General features: G+C 42.3%; 1 protein-coding gene across 1 annotated transcript in view; it reads left to right on the plus strand.

The window, feature by feature from the left end:
- The window catches only part of LOC133756517 (adenylate cyclase type 10-like), a 44,224-nt gene extending 27,071 nt beyond the window's left edge, over window positions 1-17,153 (plus strand). The window contains exons 19-32 of the mRNA XM_062187190.1: window positions 1,581-1,847; window positions 2,710-3,045; window positions 6,206-6,269; window positions 7,182-7,401; window positions 7,732-7,857; window positions 10,531-10,703; window positions 11,702-11,861; window positions 13,805-14,009; window positions 14,091-14,187; window positions 14,636-14,754; window positions 14,997-15,114; window positions 15,513-15,711; window positions 16,234-16,447; window positions 16,941-17,153. Of these exons, the coding sequence (XP_062043174.1) occupies window positions 1,581-1,847; window positions 2,710-3,045; window positions 6,206-6,269; window positions 7,182-7,401; window positions 7,732-7,857; window positions 10,531-10,703; window positions 11,702-11,861; window positions 13,805-14,009; window positions 14,091-14,187; window positions 14,636-14,754; window positions 14,997-15,114; window positions 15,513-15,711; window positions 16,234-16,447; window positions 16,941-17,008 (2,366 nt within the window). The 3' untranslated portion in view covers window positions 17,009-17,153. The remainder of the gene's footprint in view (window positions 1-1,580; window positions 1,848-2,709; window positions 3,046-6,205; window positions 6,270-7,181; window positions 7,402-7,731; window positions 7,858-10,530; window positions 10,704-11,701; window positions 11,862-13,804; window positions 14,010-14,090; window positions 14,188-14,635; window positions 14,755-14,996; window positions 15,115-15,512; window positions 15,712-16,233; window positions 16,448-16,940) is intronic.
- Window positions 17,154-20,291: the final 3,138 nt, after the last annotated feature.

Genomic DNA, 20,291 nt, shown 5'->3' on the forward strand with positions numbered 1-20,291 from the left:
ATTGACTTAGAAGGAAATGCAGCATGCTAGCAGGATATCCGCAGGTGGTTTTCATCAGTGGGAGTCCCCACAGCAGTCCAGGGACTTTTTTCTGGCTGCAGCTCAGGGAATAGCTGCAGTATGGGTGAATGAGACCAGGATGCATGGGTCTTGGGATGTCCATGTCCCAGCTCGGAACTCCTATCACTAACAGCTGATAGGCTTAGCTTTTAGGCCCTACAAGGAGCATGATGTAGTACAAGAATTACTACATCCGAGAAAGCCCAAAGCTAGGCTTTTCACCAGCTCATTCACAATTCTCCCAGTCTAAACTCAGTTTCCCAGTCAGAGGCCATTGTTAGCATAAACAATAATTTTACCCTATAACACACAAATCACATTCTAATTTTATCAAAATCTTAAGAAACAGCTAAAAATTAACCTCAGTTCAACACTGTCAAGGAGTAAAAAGGGGTTATTAAGTCAAAACTAAAATTAATAGCTCCACAGATGGGCCTTTAACCTAGGAGTCAAGGCATTGGTTAGCATGCCCACATCCCATATTGTAGTTCTTGGGTTTGATACCAGGCTCCAACTCCAGACTGTGTTTTCATGCTTATGCAGACCCTGGAAGGAAGTGGTGATGGCTCAAGTAATTGAATTCCTGCCACTTATATGGACGACCTGATGTTCCTGGTTTTGGGCATTTGAGGAGTGAATCAGTAGATGGGATCTTTCTCTATTTTTCTCTCATCTGCTGCTCTTTCTGTCCATCTCTCTGCCACTAAAATAAATGATTATAAAAAAATTAGAAATTGATTTTAAAAATAAAATTGAGCTCTTTCCATCTCCTGTTCTCTCTCTCTCTCTGTCTCTTGATCTTGCTCTTGTTTAGTTGAAAATGAGAAGAAAACTAGATTATAGGATATGAAAATAGAAAACATTGTAGCTGAGTGATTCAGAGCATGATTTTGGGTCTACTATCAAAATGTTGGTGTCCATGGGTATAAAAGTGTTAATAATGTAGTAAAAACCTGATTATTGTTGGTTGAACAATGAATGCAAAATGGGGACATAAAGATAAGCCTCTTTCAAGAGGTTTGGTTGAGTTGGAAAAGGAGGATTAAAGCAAGGGGTGAACAAAAAGCAAGGCTTTGCCGGCGCCGCGGCTCACTTGGCTAATCCTCTGCCTGCGGCCCCAGCACCCCAGGGTTCTAGTCCCGGTCGGGGTACCGGATTCTGTCCTGGTTGCTCCTCTTCCAGTCCAGCTCTCTGCTGTGGCCCGGGAGTGCAGTGGAGGATGGCCCAAGTCCTTGGGCTCTGCACCCTCATGGGAGACTGGGAGGAAGCACCTGGCTCTTGGCTTCAGATCAGCGCAGCGCGATGGCCATAGCAGTCATTTGGGGGGTGAACCAACGGAGGGAGGACCTTTCTCTGTCTCTCACTGTCAAACTCTGCCTGTCAAAAAAAAAAAAAAAAAAAAAAAAGCAAGGCTTTTTCTTATTAAGGTGGATAGATTATCAACAATGAATTCTAGGTTTGCAGAAATCTTGTTTATTGCTGCTGCTGCTTCTGAAGATGATGTTTATTATTATTGGCAGAAATAGCGGTAAACCAACTGGATCAACTGAGCTCAGAGGAACAGTTGCTGCTAAAATGTGCGGCTGTCATCGGTCACTCCTTCCACTTAGATCTACTGCAGCACCTCTTGCCTGGATGGGATAAAAATAAGCTGCTTCAGGTGCTGAGGGCTCTTGTGGATATACATGTACTCCACTGGCTCAACAAAGACCAAGAGCTTCCTGCTGAACCCATATTAGTGCAGTCCTCTGTCAACATCATTGATCAAACCAAAGAGAAAAAGTCAGGTGAGGAAGGGCTGCTCCTTGTTCTCAGATCTGAACAGAGGTCCCCAGTGAGGGTATTCTCCGTTGCAAAGTCCACAATCTCAGTATATCAAGGGCCTCTCTCAACACTTATGGCTAAAAAACAGGAAGAAAATGATCACTTAAACCATGGAGGAGCCATAGTTGTAATGAAAACAAAATCTTATATTTTTCAGAATTATCTTAATTTCAAGAATTCTACCTCCTTGGTAGTTTAGCTGAGAGTATTTGTATTTTGACTTTGGATTCAGAAAATATTTCCATATTCTTTTTTCTTGGCTTCTGGGTGCAAATAGTGAGAAAAAAGAATAAACCATCCCTAATTTTAGAAACTCACAAGGAAAATTAGCAAGAAGTATTGAAACAGACATGCACAAGCAAGAGATTAATTAGATAATTACCGTCTCAAATTTTCCACGTGAATGAGTAGAACTATAGCATGGACTACTCAAAGTATACATATCCCACACAGAGCTTCCCTTTGGCTTTGAAATATTTTTGAGCCCTATATCTGAACAGAGCATTTCTAATTATGTGACATTTAGAATAATTTGAAATAAACAAGCTCAATTTAGCAGAAACAATTTAAAAAAAATTTTCCAATGTATTTCTGTACTGCTGATCACTTCTACCCTGTTGTGTTTAATGGGTATGCTCAATACCTTTAGGTATGGTCTGTCTCTTGGATTGGTATGAAAATTCTTTATACAAAGGAGGCAGTAGTACCAACTAAGAGTTTATGAATAAAGTTTTTCTATAAACTATTAGCAGTGTACTTAGAAATGTGCCATGTTGTAGCATAAAAAGACATTAAGGGAGACTCTCAAATTTTGCTAAATTTCAGGTGCTGGCTTAGCCTCTCTTCGCAGGCTGCAAGAGAAATTATTCCTACCTCCAACTGAGGTGCTAGAATTTGGAGTGCCTCTATTACGGGAAGCTGCCTGGGAGCTGTGGCCCAAGGAACAACAGATAGCTCTGCACCTCGAATGTGCCTGCTTTCTCCAGGATTTGGCCTGCCGTTGTGGGAGCTGCTGTGGAGGAGACTTTGTCCCCTTCCATCGTTATGCAGTCTGTTCTACTAAGCGCTCCAGTGGGACCTCCCGATTCTGTACTTATAAAGATACTGGCTCAGTGCTGACACAAGCAATCACAGACAAATTGCAGCCACCTTCTCCTCAAGGTAAACCCAGGAAGTAGAGAGAGAACATGTGGCAGCAGTTTCTCTCTCTCTCTCTCTCTTTCTCTAAGAGTTATTTATTTATTTGAAAGGCAGAGTTATAAAAAGGGGAGGGGAAGACAGACAGGGAAAGAGAGAGAAATCCTTTGATTCACTCCCCCGATGGCTGCAATGGCTGGGACTGAGCCAGGCTGAAATGAGGAGCTTCACCCAGGCCTCCCATGTATGGGTGGCAGGGGCCCAAACAATTGGACCATCTTCCATTGCCTTCTCAGGCACATTAGCAGGGAACTGAATCAGAAGTGGAGCAGCTAGGACTTGAACCAGGATATAGAGGATGCCAACATTGCAGGTGGTACCCACTATACCACAACACCATCCCAGCACTTCACTTTATTTATGTACTTGGAGCTCTTCACCCAAAAATTGAAATCAGATTAAGGAAAAAAAAGAAGTAGAAAGAACCATTTATTCCTAAACAACCAGAGATAAGAAAAACATAATCTCAGAGTTAAAAAGGAATTTTAGAAATTGTATTTATCTTAGTTTGCAGTCTTAGTCAAGTAATTTAATCTCAAATTAATTTGGGAGAATAGTAATACTAATTTAATAGGGTCATTAATGAGTATTAAATTAGTTAAAATACATAAGATGGCCGGCGCCGTGGCTGAATAGGCTAATCCTCCACCTTGCGGCGCCGGCACACGAGGTTCTAGTCCCGGTCGGGGCGCCGAATTCTGTCCTGGTTGCCCCTCTTCCAGTCCAGCTCTCTGCTGTGGCCAGGAGTGCAGTGGAGGATGGCCCAAGTGCTTAGGCCCTGCACCCCATGGGAGACCAGGAGAAGCACCTGGCTCCTGGCTTCGGATCAGCGCGGTGTGCCAGCCACAGCGCACCGGTCGTGGTGGCCATTAGAGGGTGAACCAACGGCAAAAGGAAGACCTTTCTCTCTGTCTCTGTCACTGTCCACTCTGCCTGTCAAAAAAAAAAAAAAAAGAAAAAGAAAAAAAATATAAGACACTGAAAAATTCCAGGCACATATTGAATGTACAATACATTTTAGCTATTGTGTTATATATATTATTACTATTCAGTTCAGTGAACATAGATGGAGTTGTATAAGATGGTACACCATGTGTTAGGAATATGATGTGAATACCTTCAGTCTCTGCCCTCCTGAAGCTGTCAGTTTCAGGGTGGGGAGTAATAACAGATGTATAAATCGAGAACTCCAGTATGGCATGGTAAAGACAGTAAAAATGGCATACAGGTAACTGGTGTTGTGGCGTATCAGGCAAAGCTGCCACCTGCAGTGCTGGCATCCCATATGGGCCCTGGTTCATCTCCCAGCTGCTCCACTTCCCATTCAGCACCCTGCTAATGACCTGGGAAAAGCATTTGAAGATGGTCCAAGTGTTTGGGCCCCTGCCACCCTTGTGGGAGACTTGGATGAAGCTCCTGGCTTCATCCTGGCCCAGTGCTGGCTTTAGTGGCCATCTGGAGAGTAAACCAGCAAATGGAAGATCTCTCTCTTTCTCTGTCTCTCCCTCTCTGTTAACTCTTTCAAAAAAAAAAAAAATGTTAAAAAAAAGGAAGGAAGGGAGGGAGGGAGGGAGGGAGGGAGGAAGGGAAAATGGCATACAAAAAGCTTGGAATACCTAGAAAAGGGGAGGGAGGGAAGGTAGGTAGAGAAAATGGCATACAAAAGGCTTGGAATACCTAGAAAAGGGGAAGGAAACAAAGAAGGGAGGAAGGGAGGAAGGGAGGGAGGGAGGGAGGAAGGAAGGAAGGAAGGAAGGGAGGGAGGGAGGAAGGAAGGAAGGAAGGAAAGGAAAGGAAAGGAAAAGAAAATGGCATATAAAAGGGTTGGAATACCTAGAAAAGGGGTCATTAATGCAACCTGAGGAATGTGTCTGAGAAAACTCTCCATTTTATGGAGATAATGCCAGAGCTGAGTCTTGTGGGGTAAATAGGATATAACTATTTGAAGAAGATTGTGCTGGTATATCAGTGTTCACCACAGCCTTTTAAACTGCATTCCAGACGAGAGTGCTTCTGTCTTTGTTTTAACCTTTTCTGTTAGCTCACCTCACAGGACAGATCATTTCATTGTCTCCAGTTGTCAGAGTTCCTCGGTGTTGTGGAGTATGGAACAGTATGAGGGAAATAGTAGATTGTTGCTGGAGACGGGCTAAAATGACAGATTTGACCTGTGATCCTAATACCCTTTCTAGCTTTGACATTATCACAACTCTATGAAGGTAGATCAGTGACTTAGAGCAATTGCACTGGCAGGTGAACTCTATGGGCATTTGCACTTTTTGTACTTTCCATCTAAGAGGTCAGTTTTGGCTTTGGATTAGGCAGCCTTGTCAATCTGTTAAGAGAAAAGCAGCTTCCTGGCAGCTGAACCTGAGGAGCTTTCCCACCCAGGGCCTCTATGCATGCCCATATAGACCAGGCACTGCCCAACTCCAGAAGATGAAAGTCACAAGAGACCATGACGTGATGGTGCCCCTTGGATTTGTGCACTACATTAGTGCTTGCTGCCAAACTCGCTTCTTCTGTGACCTTAGCTGTTATTTCATATCGTTACCATCAGAGAACCTGTCCTACTTTAATCCAAACTTCCTTGTGAGAGTTCCCTCAGGCTGCTTGTCAGTCCTGCCACCCATGCTCTGAGCTCTAACAAGTAACATGTTAACACCTTGCTTGGCATTTGCTGTTTTGATCTTTGAGAAGGCAGCTGCAGAAGGCTATTTAAGGCCAACTAGGTAAAGCCAGAAACTTCTCTTTGCTTCTGTGACCTTAGTGGACTGTGGCATTTCGTTTTAGCATGATTTCCTTCACTTGGTTTTAGAGTTTGCAGCTGACTGTGATCTGGTCCTGAAACTGATCCAGGTGTATTCATGGATTTTCCACTATTAGAAGTAGCCATCAAACCAAGATAGACGCACCATTTACTCATTTTTTCCCTTCATTTAGCAAACATTGAGTGCCTCCTTCAAGTTAGGGACTGTTTTGAGGAGTTACTATTTGAATTGCCAATAGTTATCATTAAGGAATTCACAACCTACTGTCTTGATTTTGTGTTGTAAACTGCAGAAGAAAGTAGTTAATCCAAACACAGATAATTAAAGATAATCATGTATTTTCCTCCCCACAGGTAGTTTGCAGTTCCAGGAAGAAACATCCAGAAGTCAGAAAGCCTTCTCAAGTGAACCCTGCAGGTAGATGAAGATAATGAGGGTAGATCTGGAGGGGTTGCAAGAGAGAGACAGAAGCCATTAAACTGGGGCACTCACTTCACTCACAGCCAAGACAGTTCAGACCACCCAGGAATAGGGATTCTTGTTCTCCGCCCAAAATTTAGGATGACAGAGATTTGGAAAGGCAAGTTTCATTTCTCTATAGAGAAATTATTTCTTAGTGACTAAGAAACGTTTTATTTAGTAATTTTCAAAGGTATGCATATAGTAGATTTTTTTAGCTATAAATTTGTCTTCTCAATTATTTTTACCCAACGTGACATTAAAAATGAATATATATTTCCTATCCACAGGCTTCCTGAGTTTCTGATGCTTCGCTAATCAATTTTAAATGGCCCCAAATTGAGTTTACCAGCCATTCTACATACAGCTCCCTATACCACTTACCTAACTCAGTTTCCTACTGTTTTCAAACAAAAATCTATGTTCCACATGAACCACTCCCTACTCACATTCGCGATTTTATTACAGAACTCTTTTTAAATGCTGGGTGACCTCTACATCCTCCACTTTCCAGAGTGTGGCTCACCCTTCAAGGCCCTGCTCAGTTATCACTTGGGAAGACCACTGTAGCCCAGAGAAATATTACCCAGTGCTTTATATCATTATCAAGTTTCATTTAACATTTATAATTGTGTTTCCCCATTGAGATTGTGAGGTACTTATATTGGCTTTAGTTTTTTTTAAATCTCTAAAGGGCCTTATGATTATAGTCCTGGTTTCTGGACTTTCAAAGCTTAGGGAGTGATGGAGGAGAAGGATAGACTTAGAATTAATGAGTTACATAAGAAAACTTCTTGGGAAAAGTGATGATGCACCCACAAAAGTAGCAGCTTTGTGACCACTCTCATCCTTCGTCATCTCTCCACAAAGAACAGAGGGAGAGTTCCTGGATCAAGTGAACAAGAAGCTGGCTCAGACTAGCCCTGAGGAACACTTGTTGGCTATGAAGCCCTGTCACTGTGAGAAAATCCTGAAGTTAGTGCTGTCGCCTCTTACTCAGCACTGCTTGGTCATTGGAGAAACCACATGTGCATTTTATTACCTGCTGGAGGCTGCTGCGGCCTCCTTGGACCTGTCAGATAATTACATGGTGAGCAAGCGCTGTTCTCTAGGTAGAGCCTTGAGCTGAGCCCTGTTACTTTAGGAATTTGACTGAGATTTCTTTCTGTCAGTGTAACCTGAGTAGAAAGCGGAGAAGGATGGGAGGGAGACAAGCCAGGAATAATGCAGGAGAAAACAAAAACTGGGAGCATGGTAGTGAAAGAGCACCAGCCCATGCATAGCCAGCTCCCCATTTCGAACTCGAAATTCAAACCTGGTCCAAATTCAGATCTCAACCCTCATCATAACCTTCATCTGAACCTCACTCCCAGCCTCTCCTAATCCTAATCTGGTTTCTTCATCCCTATCCTGTTTGGAGGCTTTCTTTTATTTGAGGAAGGCAAGCAGTCTTCGGGGCCAACCCTCAGCATTCTCATTCTTGAAAAAGCACAACATGAAGATCTGTCAGTTTGAGGAGGCCACTTTCTGCCGTCTTCGGTCAGAGGTGAGGGCAGCAGGTGACCTTGAAATATTATTTCTCCTTGGGCATACTCCGTTATTTCTTGTTTAAATCTCTTGTTTCTTATATGTGATTATAAATGTGAGAATGTAATAAAAGTTTATACAGATTCAGAATATAGAAATACATCCAACTCATATATAGAAGGTGAAGGGGTCTCTGTTAATCCTATGCCACCCCCACTACATTAATCTTTGATGTGTATTCTGCCAACTATACACACAGTCATGTCATTATTGCTTTTCATTCACTTTTTAACAGGACCATGTTCTGTATTCTCTTTCTTCTGCAGCTGGCTTTTATTCTTAGTAGATTGAAGATATTTGCATATTGGTATACATATTGACCTATCACAGAGTTACCAAGGTACCAAGTTACCTTGTGCATTTAGATTGTCTCTAATTTTAATGTTGTAAACATTGCTACAGTGCATATTTTGTTAAATATTTATCATTTCCCTTGTGAGACTATTTCTGTAAAATAAATCCTCAGATGTAGAAATGTAAAGGAGATGTAAAATATTTTACATTTAATAAATATATCGTCAAATTGTTACCCCAAAATACTATGTCAATTCAAGTTTTTCCCATTTCTTCATATACCAACATCATATATTACCATTCTTTTTTAGATAAATTTTTAATTCCTAGAGAAGAGTTATATTGTATTTTAATGTGTAGATCTTAATTAATATGATAAATGTATTCTTATATTGGTCATTTATATTCCTATGAATATTGTCCATTCAGGTCCTTTGCTCATTGACTTACATATAATCTAATCTTTTTTGAGTTTTTATTTAATGAATACATTTTTCATAGGTACAACTTTAGGAATATAGTGGTTCTTTCCCCAATACCCACCCTCCCACCTCCCTCTCCCAACCCACCTCCCTCTCCCTCTCCCATACCCTTCTTCATCATGGTTCATTTTTAGTTTGATTTTATATACAGAGGAACAACTCCATGTTAAGCACAGATTTCACCCACACACACACAACATATAGAGTACAGTTTGAGAACAAGATTTGCAGTTAATTCTAATAGTACAGCTCATTAAGGATGGAGGTCCTACATGGGGAGTCAGTGCACAGTGACTTCTGTTGTTACTTTAACAATTAACACTCTTATTTATGACATCAGTGATCACCTGAGGCTCTTGCCATGGGCTGCCAAGGCTATGGAAGCCTTTTGTGATCATATACTCCATCAGTATTTGGACATGGCCATAAGCAAAGTGGGTGTTCTCTCCTCCCTTCAGAGAAAAGTACATCCTTCTTTGATGGCCCCTTCTTTCCATTTTTTGCCACAGAGTCTTGGCTTCCCATGCCTGAAATGCTCTCACAAGCCTTTCAGCCAGACCAGGAAGCCTTAAGGGTTGATTCTGAGGTCAGAGTGTTATCTACAGTGAATGCCATTCTAGAAGTCTGCTGTGTGGACTGCTTCCCATATTGGACATTCCTTCCTTTTTAATTCTGTCTATTATTATTACCAGGCACTTGATGTTATTTATATGATCACTTTTACACTTAAACCTATCTATATGTTGACTAACATTTAATATGATCATTTTAACAATTAAGATGGCATTTATACCACCAATTTTAATGGGTTTGGAATCCCATGGCAGGTTTTTAGGCTGTACCCTTAGAAATAAGTCTGTAGGACTGTATGCAAAACTATACTGCTTTACAGTTATAGACTACCTCCTCCCTCTTTTATTCCCCCTCTTATTTTTTACTGGGATCTTTTTCCAATTGACTTAACATACATATGATTAACTCTATGTTACATAAAGAGTTCAACATATAGTATGAAGAAGAGAAAAGAAAAAGAACAAAGAATAAAAGGAAATACAAAATAAAAAGTAACAATAAAAAAACTGGTCATATTGGTCATTTATATTCCTATGAATTGTCCATTCATATCCTTTGCTCATTGACTTACATATAATCTAATCTTGATGTAAACCTTAAATACTCTGGTTAGGAGAATAAGCTTAATGTGTATAATGCCTTTGAAAGCCAAAGGGAATATAGTTGCCAACAGCATTAAATTATTTGTGCTTCAACCAAGAGGTTTTTGAAACAAAGTTAAATATTTTTTTCCCTTTATCAGAAGTTATTATACAGTCCTCTCAAGACTGTTGGAGAATCACATGGACTTTCTCACTTTCTTGGTGGGTCTATCCTTAGATTGTGGAAGTATACGATAACACCAAGCTAGCTTCCCAGCTCCCACTCACTGGTCCACTGTACGCTATTCAGAAAAGGGAGATTCAGGATTTAGTGATACTTTACATGCTTTCCAATGCATCTGAGCATCACAGTTTCCTCTCAAGGATGACCCCTTCTCAATCTAGCAGCTTCACTTTCTAAATCACAGCCACCCTCTGCTGCCCCCTGAGAAACATGTGGAAAATGAGCAAGGAGGGGACTTTCTCCATAATCCTGTCTTCTCACCCCTTAACTGCTTATGGCTCTACTAGTGCCTGTTAGTGGAACTGCTGATGGGGCTTGTCTCTAACCCAGTTCATTCTAGCACTTCAGTGACCCCAGGTACACATCTCAACATGAAAGAGCCAGTGTGTTCTATCAAAACCTTACCCATAGTACTCTTCCCACAGTTAGATTACTGTTTCTTCTTTGCCCATCTCCAGGTCTGTTTTAACATGGGACAGATCAGTTTGGCCAAAAAGTTGGCTAGAGAAGCCCTTCGACTGCTGAAAAGGCACTTCCCTTGGACCTGGTTTGGTGTCTTTTTCAAGACATTCCTGGAAAAATATTGGTATTCCTGTTCTCTGAGCCAACGTCCAAGCAACCCCAGTGAGAAGTGAGAAACCTGCATATTGTCCTAGTTCCTTTTAGAGTCAACAGAGAATTGTAGCTAAACCAGCCTGGAACTTTGGGTTATCGACCCATGACTCCTGTTTTTCTTACTGTCAAGTAACCTTCACGTATGTAAGAAAGTATAAGACAGCATATAAAAGGGTATTTAAAAAATTTGTGTAAATGCATAATGTGAAAAATCTATGCGTGGGTTACAATTTTTTTAGCATCAAAGTCAACTTATCTTCTGATTCCCTTTTTCCTTTTTGAAGTATCCTCAAACCTCTATCCATTGTTACAGCTAAGTATATAACTGCTCTAGTTATCCCACCTTTTTCCCCTAGCCAGTTAAATGTAGCAAATAGTAATTCAAAGAATGAATAAAAATCTGTCTCTGAACTTTCCCTGATCAAGAGGAATGACATATGGGATTAGGAGTGTTAGGACTTGCTCAGTCACTAGGACACAAGTAGTTAACTTTACACCTGGCAAACTGAGCCCAATTAGGAAGGACCCTGAGCATTTCTAGGTGGAATTTTATGGCCTAAGATTCTGGCTCTGGCACCTTTAGCAGCCAGCCTATCTGGGATATCCTTGGCTGATAAGGGCATCCATCGTAGGCCCACCTTATCACTGTGGATGGGGATCTTTGCACGTATACATGACCTATTCCCAGGCCTGGAGTAGAAAAAGAAACTGCCCTTCACTCCAGGGGCTGAGCCTTCTCTCAGTCCCCTCTCACTGTCCAAGTATATTCCCCCCCACCATTTTTTCTGATAGTCTGCTTTCAGTAAAACAGACTGCCTCAACTACGTGCCTCTTTGCCTTATTGAGGTATAAAACCCCCAAGAACTTAACAAGGAGCAGTGGGATTCTAGGAATATTTCTGAGTTTGAAAGTCTGTAGATGGTGCCATCATGATTAGACTTAGAACTCTTGTGGGGAAGGAAAGGTAGGCATTGGTGAGGAATAAGGGTGTGCTAATCACCTTGTGCTTCATAGCAGTAAGAAGAAGTTGGCCGTCCTCCAGCAGCGAGTACATTGCCTCTCTCTGCTCTGGCAGCTCTATAGCCTTGAGGCCACAGCTAGCAACCGCAGGTTTGCCTCTCTGGCCACTCTTATGCAGAAGAATTCAGCTGAGGAGTTTGCAAATGAAGCCCAGGTGAGCAGTTCTTGCTTTATTTCTGAACGTCCCTCAGAAACTTCAAGTTCTGGGGAGAAAGATCCTGCCAACTTCTTGATTTTATTGTGACTCCCCAATAGCCTAGACTTAACTGGATACCACTGATCTTTATTTGAGTAAGGTTTCTCAATAGCAGTTTATAGATGGGTTTCCAGTTATGGGCTTATCTGTGAACTCCCTGAACTAAATGTAGAATTGTATGTGTATGTACAAAAGACTGTTTGGGAGGTGGTAGGAGGTAGGGACAGGGCATAGCTTTCATCAGATTCCCAAAGAAATCCATGATCTAATAAAGGATCAGGATTGCTGACTTAGGAGAAAAGAAATGTGTCTTCTAACTTTATTGTCTGTCTTCTCTCTTTTATTCAGTTATTCAATAAATATTTGATGAACACCTATTATGTGTCAGGCAGAGAAACTTATGTAGTATGTTTAAATTGAGCAAAATATATAACGTATTAGGTCATAACAAATGCAATGATGAAAATTCAGTGGAGGCAGGGAGACAGAGTTCTGTGAGGTTGGGGGCTACAGTTTTAAACAAGGTGAACGGAGAGAGTCTCATTGAGCAGGACAAGCGTCTAAGGGAGGTAAGGCGAGAAGAGTGTTCAGGCAGGGCTACAATGAATGCACAAGGCATGTCCTCCATGAGGAACAGTGAAGGGGCCAATGTGACTAGAGGGGTTGGAGAGGTGGGGGGGGGGGAGCTAGAAGATGAGGGCCAGACGAACTGGGGTGGGGTAGAATGGCAGATGATACAGACGCTGTAGGCTCCTGTAGATGGGAAGCCATTGAAGATTCTGAAAAGAGGGCTGACAGGACCTACTTTTATTTTAATATGATCACTATGGCTTCTTCATTGATAATACATGGAAGGGGGCTAAAGAGAAACAGGAAGACCAGTTAAAAGGCTATTGCAATTATCTAGGCAAGAGTTGGTGGTGGCCTGACCTGTGGTAGTAGCAGAAGAAGTGGGAAGCATAGTGTTCTGTCAAGATAGAGCCAGCAGGATTTACTCATGGATCCATTCTGGGATGTGAGAGAAAAAGAAGAGTCAAAGATAATCGCAGGCTTCATGACCTGAACTTTCAGAGGGAAGCTCTTACTTGGGATGAGAATGTCTGCAGCAGGAGCAGATCTGGCAGCAGATGGGGAGCTAGGCTGTAAGCGGGTTTCATTTGAGAAGCCTGTTAGACATCAAGTGGAGCTGTGATATAGGTAGGCAGTTGAATGTCTGCCTCTGGGGGTTGGTTCACAAGAGAAGTCTGAGCTAGGAATAGAACTATGGGAGTTATCAGTGTGTAAATTATTTAGAACCATGAAACTGGGGTAAGAACACTCAGGGAATGAGCACAGAAAAGAGGTTCAAGCATTGAGTTTACAGCCTCAGTGTTAAAAGGTCAGGGTGATGAGGAGAAAAACAGCAAAAGAAACAGAATAAGTTGCCAGGGAGACAGGAGGAAAACCAAGAGAGCATGGTGTCCTGCAAACCTAAATAAGACAGTATTTCAAGAAGAAAGCCGTTAGCTATGTCAAAAGTGCACATGCTATAACAGAGATCCAGGTAGCAGCTCTGAAGAGTTCTAAGCAAGAATCAGACCTTCAGGAAGAAAAACAAAGAATAGGTAGTTTGGTCAGTGTGTTGAAGGGTGAAGTCGTGGATTAGAGCAGAAGAAAATGGGTATGTAGAGAAAGTGATGTGTTTAGTGAGCAAGCAGTGAGAATGATCACATTGAAAGCATAGGTGTGGAAAAGAGCATGTTTTCTAGGTGGAGTGGAGGCAAGTAGGTAGGGACACTAGGAGTCCATATTGAGTGAGCAGCAAGCTTTCATTATAGACTGTTACCTGGGAAAGGGGCAAAATGGAAATGTCACGTGAATGTACAGTGGGAATCTTTTGACCCATCTTTGTTGTCCTGCAGGTTGTCTCTACCTATGTGGACCTCTCCCAGTACTCCCAGAACATGGGCAACAGGGATAAGTGGCTGCACTGTGAGAAGATGGCCATTGAGAAAAGCAGCCTGTGTTGGTTCTCCAGGGAGGGATTGTTGGCCATGGCCCAGCTCATGCAAGCTTTGGCTTACACCAAGCTGTGTCTTGGCCATCTTGATTTCTCCATCAAGCTGGGTAATGGGGCATGGGGCAGTGGGATTTTAGGAAGTCCAGATTCCCAGCTAAACCTCACACAGGGTGCTGTTTAACCTTTAGGTTTTCAAGCTCATGAGATATGCAGAAACCTCAAGAAACCAGCTCTGGAGAATCTGGTCCTCTCCATTCTCTTCAGAGCCGCATTTCTGAAGAAGAAGTATTGAGATCATTTTCTCTCCTTTGTACTTGTTGCCTGGGGGAGGGGATGGGGGTGAGAGAATCGGGGAAGGGATGGTCTCCCTGAAAAGTTCATAGTGGAGAAGGAGATGCATTTCCATCTCCACATCCAGGACTGTCTTTCCCAGCCCCAGGAAGGATGATGCAAAGGGTGGAGGTCAGAAGGGGAAATGCAGAGTCCGAGCCACTACATACTCCTTAGCACCTGGGGCCCAGGAACAAACTTCCCTTTTTTCTTTTTCCCTTTTCGCCTCCTCTAACCAGAACCAGGTCTCCCAAGCACAGATGTTCCCTATATAAATAAATAGAGCTCTTAGGAGGACATCTGTGAGGGTGTTAGACTGCTTTGAAGCTATAAGATCCCCCTCCATTCCTGCACCATCCTGTGCTCCTCCCTTACTGGTCTCAGCAGCTCTGTCTCTTGGCAGATTTGATCTGTGTGTCCATGTGCTGGAGAGTCAGTGGGGCCTCATTTCCCAAGGTCATGATGTGCTTGGCCTGGCTTGCTTCTATTCTGCTTGCTTAGATCTTCTGCTCTACGGAAAAGGTAAATTTGCATAAGGCTCTGCTGTACTCCTGAGGGATTCACACTTCCAATGGGGCCCAAGGTTTGAACACAGGCAGTCATAAGCCTGTCCCTCATGCATGACCTGTTCTCATGGTGCCTGTCTTTTGAAACCTGAGTACCTGCCTTTCAGATCTCATTGTCTCCCCTGTGCCACACACATTCTGTACCCAGGTTCCTACGTTGGCAACATACACCAGATTGGTTACCGTCTCTGTCCACAGGATTGCTGTGCCGGCCCTTTGGCGAGTGTCTGCATTTCATCCAGCACCACGAGCGCAGCTGTGTTCTGACTTCTCAGAGCAATGTCATGCTGGGGGTTCACTCCTCCTTGGCCATGTGGTAATGCTTCACTCGCAATCTGTGGTAATGAGCAGGAGTATAAGGAAGTCATTGAAGCCATCCACACGTATTTCCAGGACTCTCCAACATCTCTAACCAACTGTCAAAGGCTGTTCACCTTTTGTCCCCTTCTATCTTACTGGAAGTATTCTTATCCCTTTGTAGGTTTGGGCCTATTGCTTGAGGGTTAAGTTTAGGATTACATTTATGTGCTAGAGTAACTCATGGCAAGGCTGAGTATCTTTGGTTTCCTTGTATGTTGATGCTCTATGCCACTTTCGAGTATCACAGTTCTGATTATATCCACGAAGTCTAAGAGCCTTGAAGAAATAATGATTTTATGAAGTAGCCATGATTGGTAGGCAGGAGATAGAGCTGACACTTCTCTTTCCCTCCAGGTTTGCCCAGGACTTGCAGTGGGACTTGTTTGAATACCACTTCTCCAAGGCTTGCCAGTTGGTGAAAAGAACCAATGCCTCACTATTTGGTTCACATGGCTTTGTCCGATTCCTAGAGTGCCGTGTGCTAATGTTACAGAAGATGCCAGAAGGTGTCTTCACACGCATTTCCCCAGAGAATCATAGCCAAACCCTCAAGGTACTTGTTTCTCTTATTGTCGTTCAACTAACACCTAACTTCTTTAGTTACACCCTCTAGTACTCTTTCTACCACCCATGATTCTCCCTTGCTCATCTTCTCAATGGGCTACTCTCTTTCTTCCTTGACCTCTTTGTTTCTCCACCTTGGAAGTTTCTGTCTACATCCTGTACTCTCCCGAATATGCCTGCATCTGGGTTTGGGTTTGGTTCCTTAACTTTCCACCTTTGCACAGCTACTACCTAATATCATTAAAATGTGAACATTTAGCCCTTCCCAACAGCCCTTCCTCTCTGGCACAGTCTGTAATATGACAACTTGTCCCTTCAGTCCTGCCTTCAGAATCTAAGACACATTCTAATTCCTCTGTGTCCCAAAACCAATACTCCAGACCTTCTTTGCCTCCCTGTTACCCCAGCTCGGCGTGAGGTATGCTCAGTGGAGACCACTGTAAGTCTGATGAGAAGGCGTGTAGGGAAGAAAGTGCTACCTCAGAGCTAATGCACCTTCTTCTCCTTGCAGTACTTCAAGGAGTTCTTCTCTCGATGTGTCACCTGCCCTGTCTACCACCAGTGGGTCTCTGAGCTTAAGGCCTCTGTAATGAGATATGGAAAGAGAGAATCCATGTTCTTGACTAATATCATCAGACCTTTGGACACCTGCTTGACCAAAATTTTGATAGAGGGAGAATTCCTGGAAGAAAACAACACTTATGGAAGAAATCTAGGATTACAGAGTAAGCATTCTTTCCTGGAACCCTTGTATGGCAGATGTAAGAAACCAATCTCAGAGTCTTAGCAGTCAAAGGCTATACCTGTAAAGTAAAAAGGGACCCACAGATGTAAGGAGTTAGTCTTCGCTCCTGAAAGAAGCTTGGTTCTTTCCCTGTGGCTAGACCCAGTCTAGACAGGCAGGAATCCCTTATGCCAAGCAGCTTCTTCAGTCTCTCTCTGCCCTTTGATTCAGCATCTGTAACTCTTCAGCATAGAAAGTTCTTCCTTGGCCCCAGCCTGAATAACTGTGTTGTTTCCTTGGAGTAGCTGATGGTCACTTGGGAGAAGAAGGTTTTAGAATGTAATGTCTATGACAGTAAAGTAAGATGTAAGCAAAAGAGGAATAGAAAGAATAGTTCCTTGCCTCTGGGATTTGCATATTGCTTTTCCCAGGACCGTGAGTTGAATTTGTAACTGCTAAGGACATGCTTTGTGTTTGTGATACTCTATTTTCAGGATTTAACAAAGTGGCTGATGTCAAGGAGAATAAGGATACAGAAGAAACTCAAGAATGTGTATGTTAAAGCTAACCAACATCTGAAGGGACCATGGTTATTGTATATAGCACAAGGAAATGCCCCAGATTCTCCTTTTTAAGATACTGTATAGTGTACATATTGAATATACTAGCCTTTTACAGTCACTGCTATCTATATCTTTGTCAAAATAAAGGCCTATGTTTCTGAAGCATGATGCACAGATCTTTTTTTTTTACTCTTAGTCACTAGCACAGCTGTAGCAGAGGTTGGAAACAGAGGTAGAGAGAAGTGCTGGGTGGCTTTGAGGTCCTGATTGCCTTTTATCTAAGGGGAGATCCATTAGCAGATGGGAAGCACAGCCTGATAAAGAGGATGCCATCACTTACGACGTGCCAGCAGTGCATGTGCTATGACCTTGCCCTCTGTTGGCACAAATTGGTAATGGGTTTTTAAGATGTCCGGGAGTCTTTGGAGAGGTACACAGGGCTGTGGAAATCCAATTCTCTTATGAGCATTCCCAAGTGAAACAATTTGCCAGAGTGTGTATAACTCAAGCCTGCTTCTTTTTTCTTCTCCCTTTTTGGAGCTGCCATCTTTGGCTTTAATCTGTTTGATGGTGTTTCTTCCTCAGAATATATTCTTCCTACTGATTTTTTAATGTCTATAGAATTAAGTAGCTAATGCTATGGTGACTACCATTTATTGTTTACTTTGTACTTGAAATACATTCTTTAAATTTTTATATTGACTTTTTGAAGCAAGTACTGTTATTATCCCACATTATAGATGAAGAAATAAAAGCTTAGAAAGGTTTTATCCCAGCAGACACAGCCATGAAATGAAAGAACTAGGGTTCTAATTCAGGTTTGATCCAAGTTTATGTTGTTAGCCACTAGGGTATACAGGCACCATGGGACCTATCCGTGAGTAAAGTCTTTACTATACCTATACCAAGTCTTTACTATTCTCTTTCAATGTTTTTCTCCCTGATCTCACTGCCTCCTTCCTTTCTCCTTAAGCACATTCCCCTCTGCTATTTCCTCCACACCTTCAGACTTCTGAGAGGCAATGTAGAGTAGCAGTCAAAAGCAAGGATGTTAGATCTAGACCAGCTGAGTTCAGTTTGTTTTTGTTTTAACATTGATCAATTGATTTGAAAGGCATAGTGACTACTAGGGAAAGACAAATCTTCCATCCTCTGGCTTACTCCCCAAATGCCTGCAGCAGCCACCAGGACTGGGCCAGACTGAAGCCGGAAGTCCATCTTCGTCTGCAGTGTGGGCACAGCCCTAAGCCCTTAAGCCACCAACTGCTGCCTTGGCAGGCACATCAGCAGGAAACTGGGATGGGAGGCAGAGTTTCCAGGATTTGAACCAACACTCTGATAGGGGATATAGGTGTCCCAAGCCACAGCTTAACCCAGTACACTACAACGTCTGCCCCTGAGTTCAAATTTTAACTCTGCTTGTCATTAGCTGTGTTAGTTTAGGCATATAATTGGCCATATGCCTCAGTTTCCTTTTCTGCAGATGAAGGTTAAAAATCATACAGAAGAATGTCATCATGAAGACAAAATGAATATAAAGCCCATAGATCAAACCTGGCAATAGTAAGTACTCAGTAAATATTATCACTTCAGTTTTTATATTTTAAAGTAGATACTACATTTATATGATAAAAAATGCAAAAGGAACGAAAGTGTGTAACAGTGAATTCCTTTCTTCCACTATCAGTTGCTTTCCTAAGAGATAATCGTTGTTACCACTTCTTTGTGTATCCTAGCAAAACTGTTCTATGCACATGCAAATAATAGTACACGTTTATAGCATCTTTCCCACAGGTGGTCATTGTGCCCTTCCACCCTCTTTAAAAATTCCATTTTGATGTTTTGAGATACAATTAATGTAACATGAAGTTCACCCTTTTTTAAAAAACAAAGATTTATTATTATTTGAAAGGTAGAGTAACAAAAGAAGAGACATAGACTTTTATCTGCTGGTTCATTCCCCCAGTGGCTGTAACTGCCAGGGCTGGACCAGGCAGAAATCAGGAGCCAGGGACTTCATCCAGGTCTTCCACGTGGATGGCAGGGGCCCAAGTACTTTAGCCATCTTCTGCCTTCCCAAGCACATCAACAGAGAGCTGGGTTGCAGGCAGAAAAGCCAGGACTAGAACCAGCACTGCAATGACATGGCATGCCAGGATTGCAGGAGGCAGCTCAACCTGCTGCACCAGCCCTATATCATGCAGCACTTCTTAGAATATGCACAAGGCTGTAGGACAGTCACCACTATCTAATTCTAATTAAATTCATTTTAATTCTAATGTTTTTATCACCCTGAAAAGTAGTTCTGTGAGCATTAGCAGTTGCTCCCTGTTCCTACATCCCCCAGTCTCTGGTAACCAGTATATCTATTATTTTCATTGGTTGTATACTTTCTGTCTCTATAGAGCTACCTATTCTAGGCGTTTCATATAAATAGGAACAGAACATGTAGCCTTTTCTGTCTGGCTTCTTTAACTTAGCAAATGTGTTGCAGAATTACTCTTTATAGCCAAAGAATATTCTAAGACATGAATATACCCCATTTTGTTTATTCATCAATTGGTGAGCACTTAGGTGGTTATCACTTTTTGTGTGTTGTAAGTAATGCTACTGTAAACACTCATGTACAAGTATCTGTGTGAACATGTATTTTCAGTTCTCTTGGGCATATAGTCCCAGGATTGGTCAGATCATACAGAAATTCTGTTTTATACTTTTTAAGGAACTGTCAAACTATTCTCCAGAGTCACCATGCCATTTTACTTCCTCACCTCCAATTATAAGGGTCCAGTTTCCAGCAGCCTCACTAGCACTTGTTACTGTCTCTTGTATTGCAGTCAATCTCATCTGTTTGGTGTAGTATCTCATGATTTTGATTTGCATTTCCTCAATGACTAAAGATGAGCATCTTTGCATGAGTTTTTTGGACACATTTCTTCTTGGAGAAATGGCTGTTCAAATTATTGTCTCATTTTGATTAGGTTATTTGCCTTTAAATGGTTGAATTTTAATTAAGAAGTTTTGGGGCCAGCACTTTGGTACAGCGGGTTAAAAGCCCCAGCCTGCAGCACTGGCATCCCATATGGGCACCAGTTCAAGTCCTGGCTGCTCCACTTCTGACCCAGCTCTCTGCTAATGCATGTGGGAAAGCAGTAGAAGATGGCCCAAGTCCCAGGGCCGCTGCACCCGAGTGGGTGACCTGGAGGAAGCTCCTGGCTCCTGGCTTCAGATCAGCTCAGCTCTGGCTGTTGCGGCCATTTGGGGAGTGAACCAGCAGATGGA

Source organism: Lepus europaeus, chromosome 3 (genome assembly GCF_033115175.1).
Source record: "Lepus europaeus isolate LE1 chromosome 3, mLepTim1.pri, whole genome shotgun sequence".
Classification (NCBI taxonomy): domain Eukaryota; kingdom Metazoa; phylum Chordata; class Mammalia; order Lagomorpha; family Leporidae; genus Lepus; species Lepus europaeus.